Source organism: Pteronotus mesoamericanus, unplaced genomic scaffold, assembly GCF_021234165.1.
Source record: "Pteronotus mesoamericanus isolate MK-2021 breed Mesoamerican mustached bat unplaced genomic scaffold, CSHL_Meso_final scaffold_54, whole genome shotgun sequence".
In the NCBI taxonomy this organism is placed as follows: domain Eukaryota; kingdom Metazoa; phylum Chordata; class Mammalia; order Chiroptera; family Mormoopidae; genus Pteronotus; species Pteronotus mesoamericanus.
The window spans coordinates 67,903,954-67,921,735 of NW_026555321.1; the positions used below are offsets into that span (position 1 = coordinate 67,903,954).

The following is a 17,782-nucleotide window of genomic DNA, read 5'->3' on the forward strand; positions in this document are numbered from 1 at the left end:
CTCTGCTGTCCACTGTTTGTTACTTAGTTGGTGGGCACCCTTTTCTCCACCTACCTTTAGTGTTCATATCTCAAGTTTCCTCCCAGTCTTAGGTCTCTGTCTCTTCCTTCTTCTTACTTATACATTGGATAATTCCACTCATTTCCATGGCTCAAGCAATCAACAATATGTTGACATACACATTTCTAGCAGGGTTCTTGATATTTTGATGTGGCTTTGATTCAACCTTCAAAAGAAACCTTTTAATTTTCATCCTCATAATGCTCAAAACTGGCAGTCTCATCTTATTCCTGGGCTTCATCCTATTAAATTAAGCATATTTTTATTGTTGAACTATAGTCAACCATCCAAAAAAAACAAATAGTTTATATAATGTTTAAGCAGATACGGTTCCTAAAAAAACAAAAATATTTCCAAATCTCTTTAGGAAGCTAAAAAAAACCTGACAAAATTAGCCCAAGCTCAGTTAAGTCTGAGGAAAAACATATACCAATTAAGAATGTAATTACAAAATTCTAAGTTAAATATTAGCAACTTGAATTTAGTATTATGGTAAATTTGTAGTTTATTTAGAAATGAAACAAGAAAAAAACATAACCATGTAAATAGATGCTCAGTAGTCATTTGATAAAATTTAAAATTCATTCTCATGCTCATGCCTGAAAAACAAAGAGATCTGATTTAAATTATACCTTATCCATTATAGCTGTTTTCCCACTGGACAGGTAAATGAACCGTTTTTGGACCGCAGTTCCACTAATTTTTAAAATGAGTTTGCCTAGATTGCCCTAAATCCTCAGTTTGAAATATCAACACATCTTGTCTTTTTTATAATATTCTTTTACCTTTGAAATTACACATTTAACTTCTGATCTCCCCACTACACTTGCATTGCTCTCCACAATGTGTACCTTAATATGTGTGTGTACACAAGCAGTTACAGAATTTGTGAGGCCAAGTTACAAAGTGAAAATGAGAGTGCTTTTGTCAAAAAATAATTAAGAATCACAAGATAGTGACAGCAAAGCATTAAACCAAGCATGGAGCCCTTCTAAGCACCACACAAGCCCCTGGGCAAGTACACAGAACATATGCCCATTAAAAATGTCAAACTCGTGTGTGTGTGTGTGTGTGTGGGTGTGTGTGTGTGTCCAAAATGTGTTGAATATTATGCCTGTACAATTAAGTCACAGGAATTTAGGAAAATATCTATAAACAGAACAACAACTAGCATTCAGATCTCAGACTATCAACAATAGTTATAGTTAGGTAAAAATAGATCAATAATTAAGGAAATATTTTCAGATTACCAACAATTGACTATTTTGATTGAAGGCTCTACACAGGGGTCTCCAACCTGTGGCCCACAGGCTATACACAGCTCTGGATGGTCATGAGTGTGGCCTAACACAAAATCATAAATTTACTTAAAACATTATGAATTTTTTTTTCTTTGTGATTGTATGTAGCACTGTATTTAATGTGTGGCCCAAGACAACACTTCTTCTTCCAGTGTGGCCCAGAGATGCCAAAAGCTTGGACATCCCTGCTAGAACATTAAGAAAGACACTGATTAACCTTTAACAACTCACTTTTTAAGTTGACTTTTATATCCTCTTATTTCATTTTTTTATTATATTTTATATTAATAAATATAATTTATTTATATATACTTTCATATGGAAGTGCTCTGCTGTGCCCACCATAATATAAAATTATATTTTATATTAATAAATATAATTTATTTATATTTACTTTATTTATATATACTTTCATATGGAAGTGCTCTGCTGTGCCCACCCAATCCTGAGAATGTTGTCTTCTTTCTTGGTTGCATTTATTGGTTGTAACTTATAAACTTTACATAGGGTTTCCATGTTGACTTTTCTGCACAATTCCCTGAAGCTATGAGTAAACATAATAATAATCACTCCATTTCTCTAATCACAAAAATATTAGCATATAAAAATTCACAGACATTTTGTCATTGTCCATCTGTCTTAAAAAAAATAATGTTCAGTTTATCAAAATATCAGCAATTCATTTAAGACTTTATTTTGGAATTTTCTTCTGATAGAAAAATAATAACTTTATGGTGAGAATGCATCCACTTTCACACAACAAAAATTCCAGATCCTTTATGAATATCTTCTGAAGAGTGATTCTTTACCTTTGGGGTCAGAATGAGGAATTTAACTTTCTCCTGGAGCTCTGAATACTTTCTCCTCATGCTTCCCCAATGTTTACTTATGGACAAGCCCTTATTGTGCCAGGTTTTATGGTGATTGCATGAAAAAGAAAGACAGATTTCCTCACGAGGAAGCTATTGATAGATGTTCTCTTATCTGTCCCTGAAAAGTAGCGTGGTGGGGTGGGGGGATGTGGGCAATTTCTATACCTCAATGCCACTGTCAAGGATAATAAATAACCAACCTCAGTGTGTTTAGGTACTGAATTCTCTTTTAAAAGTCACTGCAGCCTCCTGTGTGTCCATGCTCACCTGCACTCTAGATTCCAGTCATATGGAAGTGCTCTGCTGTGCCCACCCATTCCCTCTCCTTCTCTCATTTGCATCCTCCTCTCTCTCTTCACTATTTCCCTCTGCGCTCACATCCTTTCTCTCTCAGGCATGTTCCCATTCATGCCTTCTCACTCTGTTGTGGTCTTACTCTGTCCCTAAGTAGTCCTGTCTGAATGCAAGAGTCTAGATACTGTACTAAGTTGAATGAAACTTAGCTGGGATAGGGGAGAAACAGGACAGTGTGGCTGGAGCCACAGAGGGTCAGAGGGGCAGTAGAGCCCCTAAGGTTACCCAGGACCTTAGAATTGGTGCAATTGGAAGTAGCCAGACTGATATGAGGAGAAGGGGTCGCGGGCAAGAGTGAAACCTGGCCATTCTGGACTGCAGGGTGTTAATGGTTGGACCACAGGCAAGTCCCAGAGCTGGGAGGCTGGATTTGGATGTTTAAGAGGTAGAGATGGTGGGACTGTGGATTGGATGTAGGGCATGAGACTAATACATGATTAGAAGATCCATGTTTCAGGCTTGATCAACTCTGTCTCGCTCTCTATTTCATTGCTATCTCCTTTCTTCCCTCCTTCTCCCCAGAACAAAATCTGGAATGCTCCTATCCCCAGGTGAACTCCCAATGGGGTCTCAATTCAGAAACCACAACCTCCAGAAACCTTTCCTAGGGTCTCCACATTGGGGCAAAGATGCATCTACACCATGCATGGCCCTGTACCCCACCTGGCATTAGTTTCTACTTGATTTGTAAGGACTTCTACCTCAGGGTTCCATGCACAGACTCCGGAGCCAGAATGGAGCAGGATTGTGTATAAGCTCCCACACCAACTAGTTAGGTGAACTCTGCCAAGTTAGTTAAGGAAGTCTCAGTTCCCACGTCTGTGAAGTACAAATAAGAAAACTGTCTACCTCACAGAAAATGCTGTATGAAACCACATGTGCAAAATGCTTACTTAGCATAATACTACCACAAAACAAACGAGAGATACATAATAGCTGCCATTATTATAGCCGGTTTTACTTTACACTACCCACCTTCATTTAAGCAGAGCTTCTGCAGACTACAATTCAGATAAATGTGAGAATCAGTTATTTAACTATGATAAACTCCATTTTCTCCACCTTTTTGGGGCTTTGATTTCCTGATCCAAAGATACTACTTACCAGCGTAGGTGGACCCACAGGGTTATTTTCCCCTAAGGTCTCACCTGAGCAGGTGCATCTACAAAGAGCAGAAAGAGACGGATGATAGGGGTTGAAGGGGCCGAGGGTGTGACTGCCTCAATCCCTCGTACTTTCTTTCTTTAGAAGACTGCTTGGCATCAGCCACCACACCCACGGCCAGAGCTGCTACGCCCCCTCCCTGGCGTCCACTTGCAATAGCCCAGCTTTCGCCCTATACTTTCGTCGCTTCCGTGACACAGTGGCAACCGATGCTTGCCTATTCCAGTGACCTAGCCCTGCCAAGCGGCTAGAGGTCATCCGGAAAGCGTCTTGCCTCGAACCGCTCTAATTCAGAACGCCCCCTCGGTCCTCCTGCGTAGTCCTCCTCTAGCCCTGGTCTAGGTTCACAAAAAACGCCAGGGGAGTACACAGGTGCGCGGAGGGAAGGGGCCACTGAAGGCGCCCCTTGATGAACCCAAAGCTCGAACCTGCAGACCCAGCGCGAAGTAGAAACTGAAAGTACACTGCGGCTGATCCTACGGAAGTTCTAGGAAAGGCAGAGGGCCCAGCCGGGCCGTGGCGTGTGTCGCTCCCCCCCACCCCCTCCCCTGGGATGGATGAAGCAGCGGGCGCGGCGTGGGGCAGAGGAACCAGCCGCAGAGGCGGCAGCCCGGCCCGACTCCCGGCACCTCGGCGCACACCGTGGTCCTGGCAGTGACCATGGGCTGTGAGAGTCCGCTCCTGCTGCAGCTGCGGTCATCATGACCACGCCCGCCTCCCGCAGACCATGTTCCATGGTAAGCGCTCCGCTCCCGGCGCACAAGTTCGCGTGCCCGGCACGCTGGGGGCTCCGGGGCGCGCGGCCGGGCCCCGCGCCCAGGCGCGTCCGGGAACAGCCCGGCCTTGCACTTTGGACCTGCAGAGAACACTGGCTCTCCCACAAGCAGCCGGCAGCTGCGTCGTAGTCCCCTGGCCCAAAGCCACTGGCACCAGGGGCAGCTGCGCCGGGGAGGTTGCGAGAAGCCGTCCCCAACTCCAGCTTTCTGTCCCGGGACCGAGTGTCGCAGCCTCTGCGTGGGTCAGCTGGAGCAGATGGGTCTCTGAGGGAGACGAGGGCTCTGTTCGTCGTCCTCAGCAACGCTGCCTTCGGTCCCCTCGACCAGACACCCAGCTGGCGTCCCTGACTCCAGATTACTACCCACGGGCGCCCGGCGTCGGGGATCACCTGGTCTCGTACAGCTCCCAACTCCCAGAAGAAGTGAAAGCGCGGCTCCCACGAGACGTGCTTTTAAACCCTAAGGGGATATGACTCTGGAAAACCCCGTTTTCCTCCCTTAGCGAGGCTGGGAGTTTCCGACAGGGGCTGTACCTTGTGCCTTTTGCCGGGAACCGAGTCCTCGGGCTGGCACCGGGAGAGGCCAGTTTCAGGTTTCTGTTTCTCCTAATTTATTTGTACGGATTACAGACCTGAAATGGACAAGAGCAGAGAGGGGCGAGCTGGGTTCCGTTGGCAGCCATTGTGGCCAAAGTAAAGAGCCCAAAAGTTAACTGAAAGAAGGAGTGAGGCAAAAAGATGTGAGGAGAGATCTGCTGAGGGAAATTGGGATGTTTTACTGTACATACTTCCTCAAGCAAAAGGAGCCGGGTAGGGGAGAGTGCTGGAATAGGGAGCAACCCGTTGGTCAATTTGTTGCTTGGTCTGTGGGCTTTCGTGGCTCCACCGTGGGATCACAAGAGCCATTTCCTATCTCATAGGTATTAAAGAATCAAGAATTGACATAGCCCGGAATTAACAGACCAGTAACAAAATAAAGGGCCAAGGGTTACAGTATAGAAGGAAATTATGGAAGATTTATAATGGATATCCTCCAGAAGTTTATGGAGAATTAGAAATTAGATATATTCTTGTTTTCCTTTCAATGTCCATGGGTCTCCTGAAGTTACTTATTTCTGGATCGTTCCTGGTTCTATCTAATCCTTGCATCACCTCTGACCAGGAGTGGAAGGTAAAAATAAGAAAACGAAGCCAAGAGTGTACATTAAGAGTAATGAGTCTTTATTTTCTGAAATGTATCTATATTAATCATGTACCATGAATTGTTATCAGCAAGCCAATATTAGAATTCTAAACTTGGAATAATGGTTAGAAGTGGCGTTCTGCATTTTGTTTCAATACACTTCACTAGAAGCTTAAGGATAGTTACTCTTTATCCTTTTTCTTTGCTACTTCTTTTGAGAGTTGAAACTATTGAGGGCCTACTATATGGTCCTCAACTGTGCTACGTAGTTTAGATAATTTACTGATATTTGAGGGCCAAAAATGGAATGATAATAAAAACAGAGAGCTAAGAAAGATTAGAAAACTTGAACATGGATAGAAGAGTATTACATGCAATACCACATCAACATTTAAATATCTTAAACAAAAATGGAAAAGATCATTTCATAGGACTAACCTACATGTCTTATCACATGTGAGATTTTTTTTCTGGTTTCTCCTCTGATACATATATCCTAGTGTAATAACAGCAAATGGTAGTGGCTTTTTTCCTGGGATAAGGTATATGATGGCAGTGTTTCAGAACTTGGCCAGGGAGTATTGTAGTGAGGTCCATGTGAAGCAAAGTGTGTTGTTGTACCTTCTCTGTGACTGCACAACACACAGTTGTTATTGTTGTTTTTAATTAATTTATTTTTTTTAGGAAGCAGGGTAGGTTGGTGGTTAAAAGCTGTTTCTAGAATCTTCAACCTGATAACTTGAATTTGAAACTTGCTTCTAAATATATATGTAATCTTTGGGTTTCAGAGTCTCTATCTGCAAAAATATTAGTAATTGGCAGCTCTTAATTCATGAAATAGTTATGAAATATATGCAGTGTCATAGGATGGCTTCAGAAATGTCTATATTGTTTATCATAGGATTTGTGGATAGAATTTACAATCCATTCTGAATATGCTTATGACAATTATAAAATTTCTTTATGTGGGCATCATCATATTCATTTTTATAAATAACCTTAGAGGCCTGATTTCCATACAACATATGATTGTTTTATACTCTTCATTAACATTTTCTTTATTCACCCATTTGCTTGTGCCAATTGATCATATTAAAGCCAAGTCTTATACATTCAGATGTTTTCCAATCCATCCAGATTGTCTTTTTACCATTTTTGAAAATTTCCAGTGAAAATAGGTCTATGTAATGTTTTTAATGGACAATCAATTAACACTTATCGGTCTTAAAGGCCAATGAAAGATTGGATTTGATGGATTGTAGAAACTAATTTATTTATGTTCACTTTTACCCCATAACTTAAGTAGTTAAGGATTGAATGTATTATTTGGCTTAAATTAAAAACCAACAGGAATTTTTTAGATAACCATCATTTTGGTTTAACCAAATTCCCTACTGAAAACAAATTCTCCGGTTTCAATCCCTTCAGGAGATCTAAAGAAAATTCCACAAGTCCAAGTTTGCCTTGCATTATTCTTTATGGTTTGTCTTTTCTGTTACCTAATGAAAAGGTCAGGGTTGGGGGAAGTGTGGGTATTGATATATAATTGAAACAAAATAAGAGTCCTTTTCCCATTTTGACAGTGTTAAAACAAGCTCAAACCAGGCAATGTTAATGTTACTCTCTATGTGGTGTGGAGAAAGGATTTCAATTACAGACCAAAGTGCAAGGTATTAGCAAGAGAGCTGGTAATCTGTAAGATGTGGGTCCAAAGCCCTAGGTGTGTTTGCAGCATTGTCCATGAGCAATTTCAAATCTGAAGAGTTACTATATGTGGATGGCCAGGCACATTATGAGCAATAAGGTGCTTGAGAATTGGGAGTAACATGAAGGAATCATTTAGCCTCAAGTTTTCATTCTACAAATCAGGGAAGTGGAGCTTAAAAGATGTTCTGCCACTCATTCAGTCCACAACCCATCATCACACCAAGGCACAAATCCCATCTCCCCTCTGCAAACCATCAATGCTCTGCACTATCCTAGTCTTTCTGGGGTTAAATTATTTAACAATAATGGTAACAAAGGACACTTCTTAAGGACAAGTCAAATTATGTTTTAAAATCTGAAACTAGTTGTAATACACAAAAAGAAGACTGAATTTTCCACCAAGTTATCATTCAAAAACATTGATAAAATGCCTTTCAATGAATAAAAAGGCTTATGTGAATTTGGAAGTACAAATTATTAAAAGTTGAAATGAAGTAGACACAACAACTAGTGCTGTATATAAAAAATAAAACAACCTACTTTATTAAATCATAAAAGGAGTTCCTTTGAAATAAGTTATTTATACGAGTAAAATTGCCTCTATTGCACTCTAGTATTTAATTACTTTATTGTATTTTCCTTAAACCTCATTTCAAGTTAGATGCCAGATACTTTTCCTGTATCATCTACTCTCCCAGAGTACACCATGTGGACAGAGAAAAGTTCGTTTCTCTACAATCCAAACAAATCTGATTACAAAGTTAGGACCTGATAAATCAGTAGTAGTTGTTCACATTTGAGAATCTTCAGGATGAAGGGACAGTAGTGGAAGAGACAGGCAGAGCTGTATAATGTTGCATGGAAGTGGTTTGCATTCAGAAGACCAAAGTGATTATATATTATCAAAAGGTGATGGGAATTTCTGATCAAATCCTGGCAAGGCAGCAAGCTCAGGTTAAAATCTATATCTGGCATCTACTATCCATGTTTCAGAAAAGATTAACTTGCAGAACTCTTGTTCTTTAGAAATAATATGGATGTAACACTTAACAATGCTTGACACATTGTATGTATTCAGTTAAAGGCAACTAGTGTCATAATTATTATTAATCTCCTATGTGAATTATTGCTTTTCATGTGTATAAATATTTCATGCAGTGCAATGAGTAGATTCCATGTCTTATTTTGTTTCTCCTGCCTTTCCAAGTGTCAGTGACACATGAGGATGAGATTCATGTAGGATTCATATTTGCTTCCGTATCTGCTACCCACCCTGCTTTATTTGTAAAATATGGGTAATCAATAGCACATAATTTATTAATTGCTGCCAATTTTTATATGACAGATGCCAATATCATAGGTGACAATGTTATTGAGAACTTTGCAATATATGTAATAGTCTTTAGGTCATTGGCACAACATTAGTACCTTGGGCTCTAAGGAGTATTGTTTGTAATCTTAATCAGAGAAGGTGCACATGTGAAATATCTTGCACTCAACAAGTATAGTTAAAGTTCAGTTGGGGAATTCACAGAAAATATATTGTCAATACAACCCAAGAGTTTACAGAAAGATGTAGAGAAGATACTCTGGCAAGCTTATGAAGAATTAAGTCCCTATATAACAAGACTTTTATGTCTCAGGGAACAACTGGCTTTCTATTCCATGTAATATTACTGCTCCAAATGATATCACTTATGATTTCATTCCTTTTGATTAGACAATTGCTCCTAATTAGGAAGGCTTATTAAAAAGAGATAAAAATCATTAGTTAACAGGGTGTGAACTTATTTACTGGGTTTTTCTAACATACCAAGAAGGTAAACAGAGCAGTGTTTGAAGAGAATATGGGTCTCTGGGTACTTAGAAATAACAGATACTGAAAAGATAATGAATGTCAAAATATAAATGTCAATTTTCACAGTCTTGGGAAGGGTAAAAACCATATGTGCATATATATATATACATACATACATATGATCACAGAGTAGTACCATGGAGATGAACCTATAATGCATCCAGTTGGACAAGAGTTGAGTTTTACATACATGCCATAGGTCATAAAATTTCAAAAATGAATACCGATTTTACCTGTCATCAGTTTGCCTATTCACCTGTGGATGCCTTTTCTTCTAGGGATATTCAACATAAATCAAAATTAGATTAATTGTATTTATAAACTAGGATGTTTCTCAGAAGCAAAGAGACTGCTGACATCCATCCTTTTCTGCACTTTCTCAAAGACTAATTTCTCAACTAAAAAGTGAAAGAAACATAAACAAAAAATTCTGTCTTTGGTTGTTATTTAATATTGAATTTTAGAGTTCTTCGCACTCTATCAAAAAAGCAAGACACATGTTTACAATTATTAGAAATACGTGGTCAAGCCCACTGAAACACTACTATCAAATTAGATAATATGACTTATAACATTTAGCTTATTCTTACTTACTGTTGACTTTAGTTTCTTTTAGGTATATCTTTGGAATTCCTCCCCTGATCCTTGTTCTGTTGCCAGTAGCATCATCTGATTGTGAGATTGAAGGTAAAAATGGTGAAGAATATCAGCATGTTATAATGGTCAGCTTCAAGGAGTTGGTATGTACTTCTTTTGCTTTTCTCACACTTTAATTCATTGGAAACATTTGATAGATACTGTCACTATGCAGTATTTATTCTAGTATCCATTTGTAGTTCTTGAAAGTGAAATAACTAAAGAATAAAATTCATTGAGCTACTATGTGTTTTCAGAGCCAGCATCATTATATCCTTTAAAAATATTTCTTTCCTAGACTTTCAGACCCCCACAACCATCCATTTAAACTGTACTGTCGTTCATTATCAAATTTCTTGCAAGCATAATTTAGCATAGCTGTGTGCATTTCCTTGCCTCCCATTAACAGCTAGTCTCTATAGAAGCATTATACGAAGAGGGAGAAAATAACAGAATATCACATTTAAAAATTATCATGAAAAGAGATAGTTATTTTATTTTATCTGAATATGTGTACATGCATATGTTATGTACATATTTTTATACATATGCATATATAATTTGTTATGAGTTAATTTTTCTATTTACTTTGGTCAATTTAAAAAAATTTATTGTTCATATACATTTGTCTCCATTTTTGCACCACCACTTTCCCCTGCCTCACCCACCCCCACCTCTCACCCTCAACCCTTCTCCACTTTGGCTTTGTCATGTTCCTTTATACATGTTCCTTGTTTTGACCCTTCCCCTTCTTTTTCCCATTACTGCCCTCCCACCTTCCCTCTTGATACTGTCAGTGTGTCTTTTTTTCTTTCAATGTTGCTGGTTATATTTTGCTTGTTTGTCCATTTTGTTGATTAGGTTCTACTTATAGGTGAGGTCATATGGTATTTCACTTTCACCCCCTGGCTTATTTCACTTAGCATAATGCTCTCCAGTTCCATCCATCCTGTTGCAAAAGGTAGTTGCTCTTTCTTTTTTATGCTGCATACTATTCCATTGTATAAATGTACCATAGTTTTTTGATCCACTCCTTTACTGATGGGCATTTAGGTTGCTTCCAGCAGTTGGTTATTGTAAATTGTGCTGCTATGAACATTGGGGTGCATACGTTCTTTTGAACTAGAGTTTTGGGATTCTTAGGGTATAATTCCAGAAGTGGAATCACTGGGTCAAAAGGCAGTTCCATTTTTAGCTTTTTGAAGAAATTCTAAAATGTTTTCCGCAAGGTCTATACCAGTCTGCATTCCCACCAACAGTGTGCTAAGGTTCCCTTTTCTCCACAACCTTGCTAGCACTTGTTTATTGATTTGTTTATGATGGCCATTCTGACTGGTGTGAAGTGGTACCTCATTGTGGATTTAATTTGCATTTCTCTGATGGTTAGTGATGCTGAGATCCTTTCATATGCTTCTGAACCCTGTGTATATCCTCTCTGGAGAAGTGTCTGTTCAGGTCTTTTACCCATTTTTAATTGGATTGTCTGTCTTCTGGGAGTGGAGTCATGTGAGTTCGTAATATATTTTGAGGATCAAACCCCTGTCTGAGGTATCATTGGCAAATATATTTTCCCATATGGTTGATTCCTTTTTTGTTTTGCTGTTGCTTTCTTTAGCCATGCAGGAATATTTTATTTTGATGAAGCCCCATATGTCTATTTTTTCCTTTATGTCCCTTGCTCTAGGGGACATTACAGTGAAAACACTGCTGCACGAGATATCTGAGAGTTTCCTGCCAATGTTCTCCTCCAGGACTTTTATGATGTCATGACTTATATTTAAGTCTTTTATCCATCTTGAGTTTATTTTTGTGTATGATGTCAGGTGATGATCCAATTTCAAATTTTTGCATGTAGCTGTCCAGATCTCCCAACACCATTGGTTGAAGAGGTTATTTTTACTCCAGTTTATGCTTCTGCATCCTTTGTCAAATATTAATTAACCATAGGGACATGGGTTTATTTCTGGGCTCTCTATTCTGTTCCACTAATCTATGTGTTCTTATGCCAGCTCCAGACTGTTTTGATTACAGTAGCCTTGTTATATAGTTTGATGTAAGGTATCGTGTTCCCTCCTATTTTGTTCTCCTTTCTCAAAATAGCTGCAGCTACTCGGGGTCATTTATGTTTCCATATAAATTTTGGAAATGTTTGTTTTATATCTGTGAAATGTGTAATTGGTAATTTAATAGAGATTGTGTTGAATCTATAAATTGCTTTGGGTAGTATGTACATTTTGATGATGTCAGTTCTTCCAATCCATGAGCATGGCATATGCTTCCATTTATTTGTATCTTCCTTAATAGTTTTCTGCATACAGGTCTTTTACCTCCTTGTTTAGGTTTACTCTTAGACATTTTATTTTTTTTGTTGCTATAGCAAAGGGGATTATTTTCCTGATTTCTAATTCTGATAATTCATTGTTAGTGTACAAAAATGCCTTTGACTTCTGAATATTGACTTTGTATCCTGCCGTTTTGCCAAATTCACTTATTAGGTCAAGTAGTTTTCTTGTGAAGTCTATAGGGTTTTCTATGTACAGTATCATATCATCTGCAAACAATGACAGTTTTACTTCCTCCTTTCCAATTTGGATGCCTTTTATCTCTTTCTTGTCTGATCGCTGTGGCTAGGACTTCCAATACTATGTTGAATAGAAGTGGTGAAAATGGACAGCCTTGTCTTGTCCCTGATCTTAGTGGGGAAGATTTTAGTTTTAGCCCATTGAGTATGATGCTAGCTACAGGTTTTTCATATATGGCCTTTATTATATTGAGGTATGCCCCCTTTATTCACACTTTGCTAAGTGTTTTTATCATAAATGGGTGCTCTACCATATCAAATGCTTTTTCCTCATCTATTGAGATGATCAAGTGGTTTTTGTCTTCTGTATTACTTTTATTGATTTGCAAATATTGAACCATCCTTGCATCCCTGGGATGAATCCCACTTGATCATGGTGTATGATCTTTTTAATGTATTGCTGGATGCAGTTTGCCAATATCTTGTTGAGGATTTTAGCATCTCTGTTCATCTATGATATTGGCCTGTAGATTTCTTTCTTGGTTGTGTCTTTATTTGGTTTTAGGATCAGGATGATGCTGGCCTCATAAAAAGAGTTTGGGAGTCTTCCCTCTACTTGGATTTTTTTGGAATAGTCTGAGAAAGACAGGGGTTAGTTCGTCCTTAAATGCTTTGTAAAATCCTCCTGTGAAACTCTCTGGTTGAGGGCTTTTGTGTGCCAAGAGTTTATTGATTACTGCTTCCATTTCACCAGCTGTTATTGGCCTGTTCAGGCTTTATGATTCTTTTTCATTCAGCATTGGAAGGTTATATTTTCTAGAAGTTTTTCTATTTCACCCAGGTGTTCAATGGCACAATAGTAATTTACAACAATCCTTTGTATTTCTATGGTATCAGTTGTTACATTCATTTCTGATATTATTTATTTGGGTCCTTTCCCTCATCTTCTTGATGAGTTTGCTTAAAGGCTTGTCAATTTTGTTTATCTTTTCAAAGAACCAGCTCCTCGATTTGTTGATCTTTTGAATTGTTCTTTTAGTCTCTATGTCATTCAGTTCTGCTCTGATTTTATGATTTCCTTCCTTCTACTTGCTCTGGGCTTTGTTTGTTGTTGTTTCTCCAGTTCTTGAAGATGTAGACTTAGGTCATTTATTTGAAATGTTTCTATCTTTTTAAGGTAGGATTGTATTGCTATGACTTTCCTTCTCAGGACTGCCTTCACTCTCTCCCATAGGTTTTGGACTGTTTGTTGTGTGTTCATTTTCATTTGTTTCCAGAAACTTTCTGTTTTCTTCTTTGATATCTTCATTGACCCATTCAAGGTTTAATAGCATGCTATTCAGTCTCCATGATTTTAAATGTTTTTGAGTTTTTTCTTTGAGGTTGGTTTCTAATTTCAAGCTCTTGTGGTCTGAGAAAACGCTTGTTATGATTTCAATTTTCTTGAGTTTGCTGAGGCTTGTTTTGTGTCCGATCATGTGGTCTATCTTTGAAAATATTCCATGTGCGTTTGAAAAAACATGTATTTTGCTTCTTTGGGATGAAAGGTTATATATATATGTGTGTGTGTGTGTGCATATATATACACATTCAGTTAAGTACACTTGATCTAATGTGTCATTCAGTTCCATAATATCATTGTTGATGTTTTGTTTGGAAGATCTCTTCATTGTTGACCATGGGGTGTTAAAATCCCCTACTATCACGTGTTGCTGTGTATATCTTTCTTGAAGTCCTCCAAGAATTTCCTTATATATTTGGGTTCTCCTCTGTTGGGTAGATATGGATTTACAATGTGTGTCTTCTTGATGGGTTCTTCCTTTGAGTATTATGTAGTGTCCTTCTGGGTCTCTTTCTTTGGCCTTTGTTTTGAAATCTATTTGGTCTGATATAAGTATTGCTACCCTGCTTTCTTTTTCCTGTCCATTTCCTTGGAATATTTTTTCTATCCCTTTACTTTCAGTTTGTGTAGGTCCTTTGTTATAAGTGGGGTCTCTTGTAAGCAGGATGTGTGGATAATGTTTTCTTATCCATTCAGCTGTCCTGTGTCTTTTGATTGGAGCATTTAATCCATTTACATTTAAAGCAATTATTGATAGGTACTTATTCATTTTTTCCCGTTGTATCTGTGTTCTTCTCTTTCTCACTCTTTTCCTTTATCTTCTTAAAACAGTCCCTTCAGCATACTTTGCAGTGCTGATTTGGTGGAATTGTATTCTTTTAGCCTTCTTTTGTCTGGGAAATTCCTTATTTCACCTTTCATTTTAATTGAGAGCCTTGATGGGTAGAGCACTCTTGGTTGCAGGCCTTTGCTTTTCATTCCTTAAAATCTTTCTTGCCATTCCGTTCCGGCTTGTAGTGTTTCTGTTAAGAAGTCAGCAGCTAGCTATATCAGGGCCTATCTTGTATGTTACTACCTGTTTCTCCCTTGCTGCCTTTAGGATTCTCTGTTTGTCTATGATATTTGCCATTTTAATGATGATGTGTCTTGGAGTGGGCCTCATTGGGTTCCTCTTAAATGGGACCCTCTATGCTTCATGGACTTGTGTGACTTTTTCTCTCCTCCAATTAAGGAAGTTTTCCATCATTACTTTTTCTTTTTAATTTTTTTTAAATGTCAAGATCCATTATAAAATATTTAAAAAATTTAATCCATTATACAGTCTCAGCAATTAAAACATAATACCAGCACAGAAATAACCAGGTAGACCAAAGAAATAAAATGAGCATTCTAGAAACAAGTGTATATATCTAACAATGTAATATATGATCAAATTAGTATTTCAAATCAATGGGGAAATTAAGGCTTATTCAACAAATAAGGTGAATGAACCACTATTACTTGAAATAGGACAAATATAGAGCCCCATTTCACATATTATTCAAAAATATTCAGGTGAGTTAAAAATCAATATGTAAAATCTGAGGAATTTTAGGAGAAAATACATAATAATATTTTTCTTACCCTGAAGTAACATATTCAACTCCAGAAGCTGTATAGGAAAGTATTGACAATATGACTATATTAAACATTTAAGACTATACAGTAACATACATATAAAAAGTTTAGAGGGCAAGTAATAAAATAGCGAAGTATTTGCAACACATCTAAGGAAGGGTTAATAGTTATTTTTTTAATGGAAAAAATTCAACAAACATTTAATCAAAACATGGGTAAAGAATACCAAAAAGTCATTTAAAGCTTTTTAAAAATAATAGAAATAGGCAATAAATATACAAAAACAGGTTTAGTTTCAACAATAAAAAGAAACAATTAAAATTACACATCATTGTCACAATCAGATTAATAAGTATCAGAAATATTGGTATATCATGTATTGGTGACTGTTAAAGGAATTGGGTATTCATAGACTCTTTTTCTTCATCTTCTTAAAGTAGTTCCTTTAGCATATTTTTCATGCTGCTTTGGTGGAGGTGTATTTTGTGTGGTAAACTCCTTATTTCCCCTTCCATTTTAATTGAGAGCCTTGCTTGGGAGAACAATCTTGGTTGCAGGCCTTTGCTTTTCATTACGTGGAATATTTCTTGGCATTCCCTTCTGGCTTGTAGTGTTCTGTTGAGAAGACAGCTGCTAGCGGTCCTGGGGCTCCCTGATATGTTGCTACCTCTTTCTCCCTTGCTGTCTTTAGGAATCTGTTTGTCTTTGTTATTTGCCATTTTAAAGATGATGTGTCTTGGAGTAGACCTCATTGGGTTCCTCTTAAATGGAACCCTCTGTGCTTCCTGGACTTGTGTGACTTTTTCTTTCCTCAGATTAGGAAAGTTTTCCATAATTTCTTTTTCAAAAGATCTCTATCCTTTCCTCCTCCTCTTTTCCTACTGGTATCCCTGTTATATGGATGTTATTACTCTTTGGTTGTCCTGCATTTCCATCAATGTTTCTTCATTCTTTTTGAGTCTTTTTTCATTTTCTTGCTCTTTCTGGGAGCTTTTTTTCTACTATGTCCTCAAGCCCAGGTGATTTGATCCTCTGCTTCATCTAGCCTGCTTTCGATTCTTTCTCCTGTTTTCCAATTCAGAAACTGTATTCTTCATTTCCTCCTGCCTCTTATTGATAATTTGTACATCCTTTCTTATGCTGATATAATTTGCAGTAAGTTCCTCATAGTTTTCCTGTAGTTTTTCATAGGTCTATTTGAGCTCACTGAACTCACTGAGCTTCCTTAGAACCATTGTTTTGAACTCAGTATCTGATAGTTTACTTGCCTCTATTTCATTTAGTTCTCTTTCTGGAGATTCCTCCTTTCCATTCGATTGGGAGGTATTTCTTTGTCTTGCCATTGTTTGTGAGACTCTTTTTTTTCCCTCTGGAATTGTTCTGGCTTGATTTCCTGACTTTGTGATTTAAACTTCTATGGTAGGAGACCACTGCTTTTTCTTTCTGGGTCTGCCTCGAATGATGTCAGATATTGACCTCATTCTGACATTAGGCAGTCTGTTTGAGACTTCCAGGAATCTACTGTCTGTGGTTGTCTCCTTCAGTTGTTAATCTAGTCATTCTGCACTCAACATTCAGGCTTAGTCACCACAGGGCAGGACAGAGTCCCTCCTGTGGGTGAGGTTTTTGTGTACTTTTGCGCTGCTGCCACTAAGGCGAGTGGTCTGCCTCAGGAAGATGTCTAATGCTATATGGGGGAGGAGTTGGCACTGTGATCCCACTTGCTGCTCTCTCAGTTCTCTTCTCAACTGTCTGTAGTCTACTCTGTGCCCCCTTTAGCCAGGAATCTACTATCTGTGACTGCTACACTGTATTCAGCAGTCAGGCTTTAGCACAGCACCAACAGGCCAGGGCAGAGCCTCCTTAGGGGTGGTGCTAATGTTTCCTCTCATACTGTTGCTGCTCAGGGGAGTGGTCTGCCTGAGCATGATGGCTGCTGCCATATGAGGGAATGAGTCGGCACCAGAATCCTGCTGGCTACTCCCTCAGTTCTCTCCCCAAAGCATCCTCCCCAGTCTTTCCTCAGGTGTCTCCAGCCCACTCTGCCCCTTCATTTTCTGGAGCCCAGGGTAAGTGGCTGCAAACAAAAATTTATGCATTGGCCCTTGAAATGGCTCTTTACGTCTCTAGTCACACATCTCTGTCAGAGAGCAACCCTGATGCTTTTTGCAGCTGTCCATTATCTATGTTCTCTTTGGACTCTGATGCTGTAGTCTGGAGATCCCCACCTATGGTTCAGACCCCACTTTTCTCAGGGGTATCCAGTTCACCATTTTAATATCCCTCTGGCACTGCCACCTGTTGGTTCCCCACCCTCCTTCTCAAGTTTCTACCACACTCCTTACCAGTTAGGTTGTGCTAAAGCCGATTCCTCTGTCTGTCCAAGGTTATA

At 38.5% G+C, this 17,782-nt stretch overlaps 1 protein-coding gene across 1 annotated transcript in view; it reads left to right on the forward strand.

The window, feature by feature from the left end:
* The first annotated feature begins 4,399 nt into the window (after positions 1-4,399).
* IL7 (interleukin 7) overlaps positions 4,400-17,782 on the forward strand; it is a 47,430-nt gene continuing 34,047 nt past the window's right edge. Inside the window, exons 1-2 of the mRNA XM_054595686.1 lie at positions 4,400-4,488; positions 9,881-10,014. Of these exons, the coding sequence (XP_054451661.1) occupies positions 4,479-4,488; positions 9,881-10,014 (144 nt within the window). The 5' untranslated portion in view covers positions 4,400-4,478. The remainder of the gene's footprint in view (positions 4,489-9,880; positions 10,015-17,782) is intronic.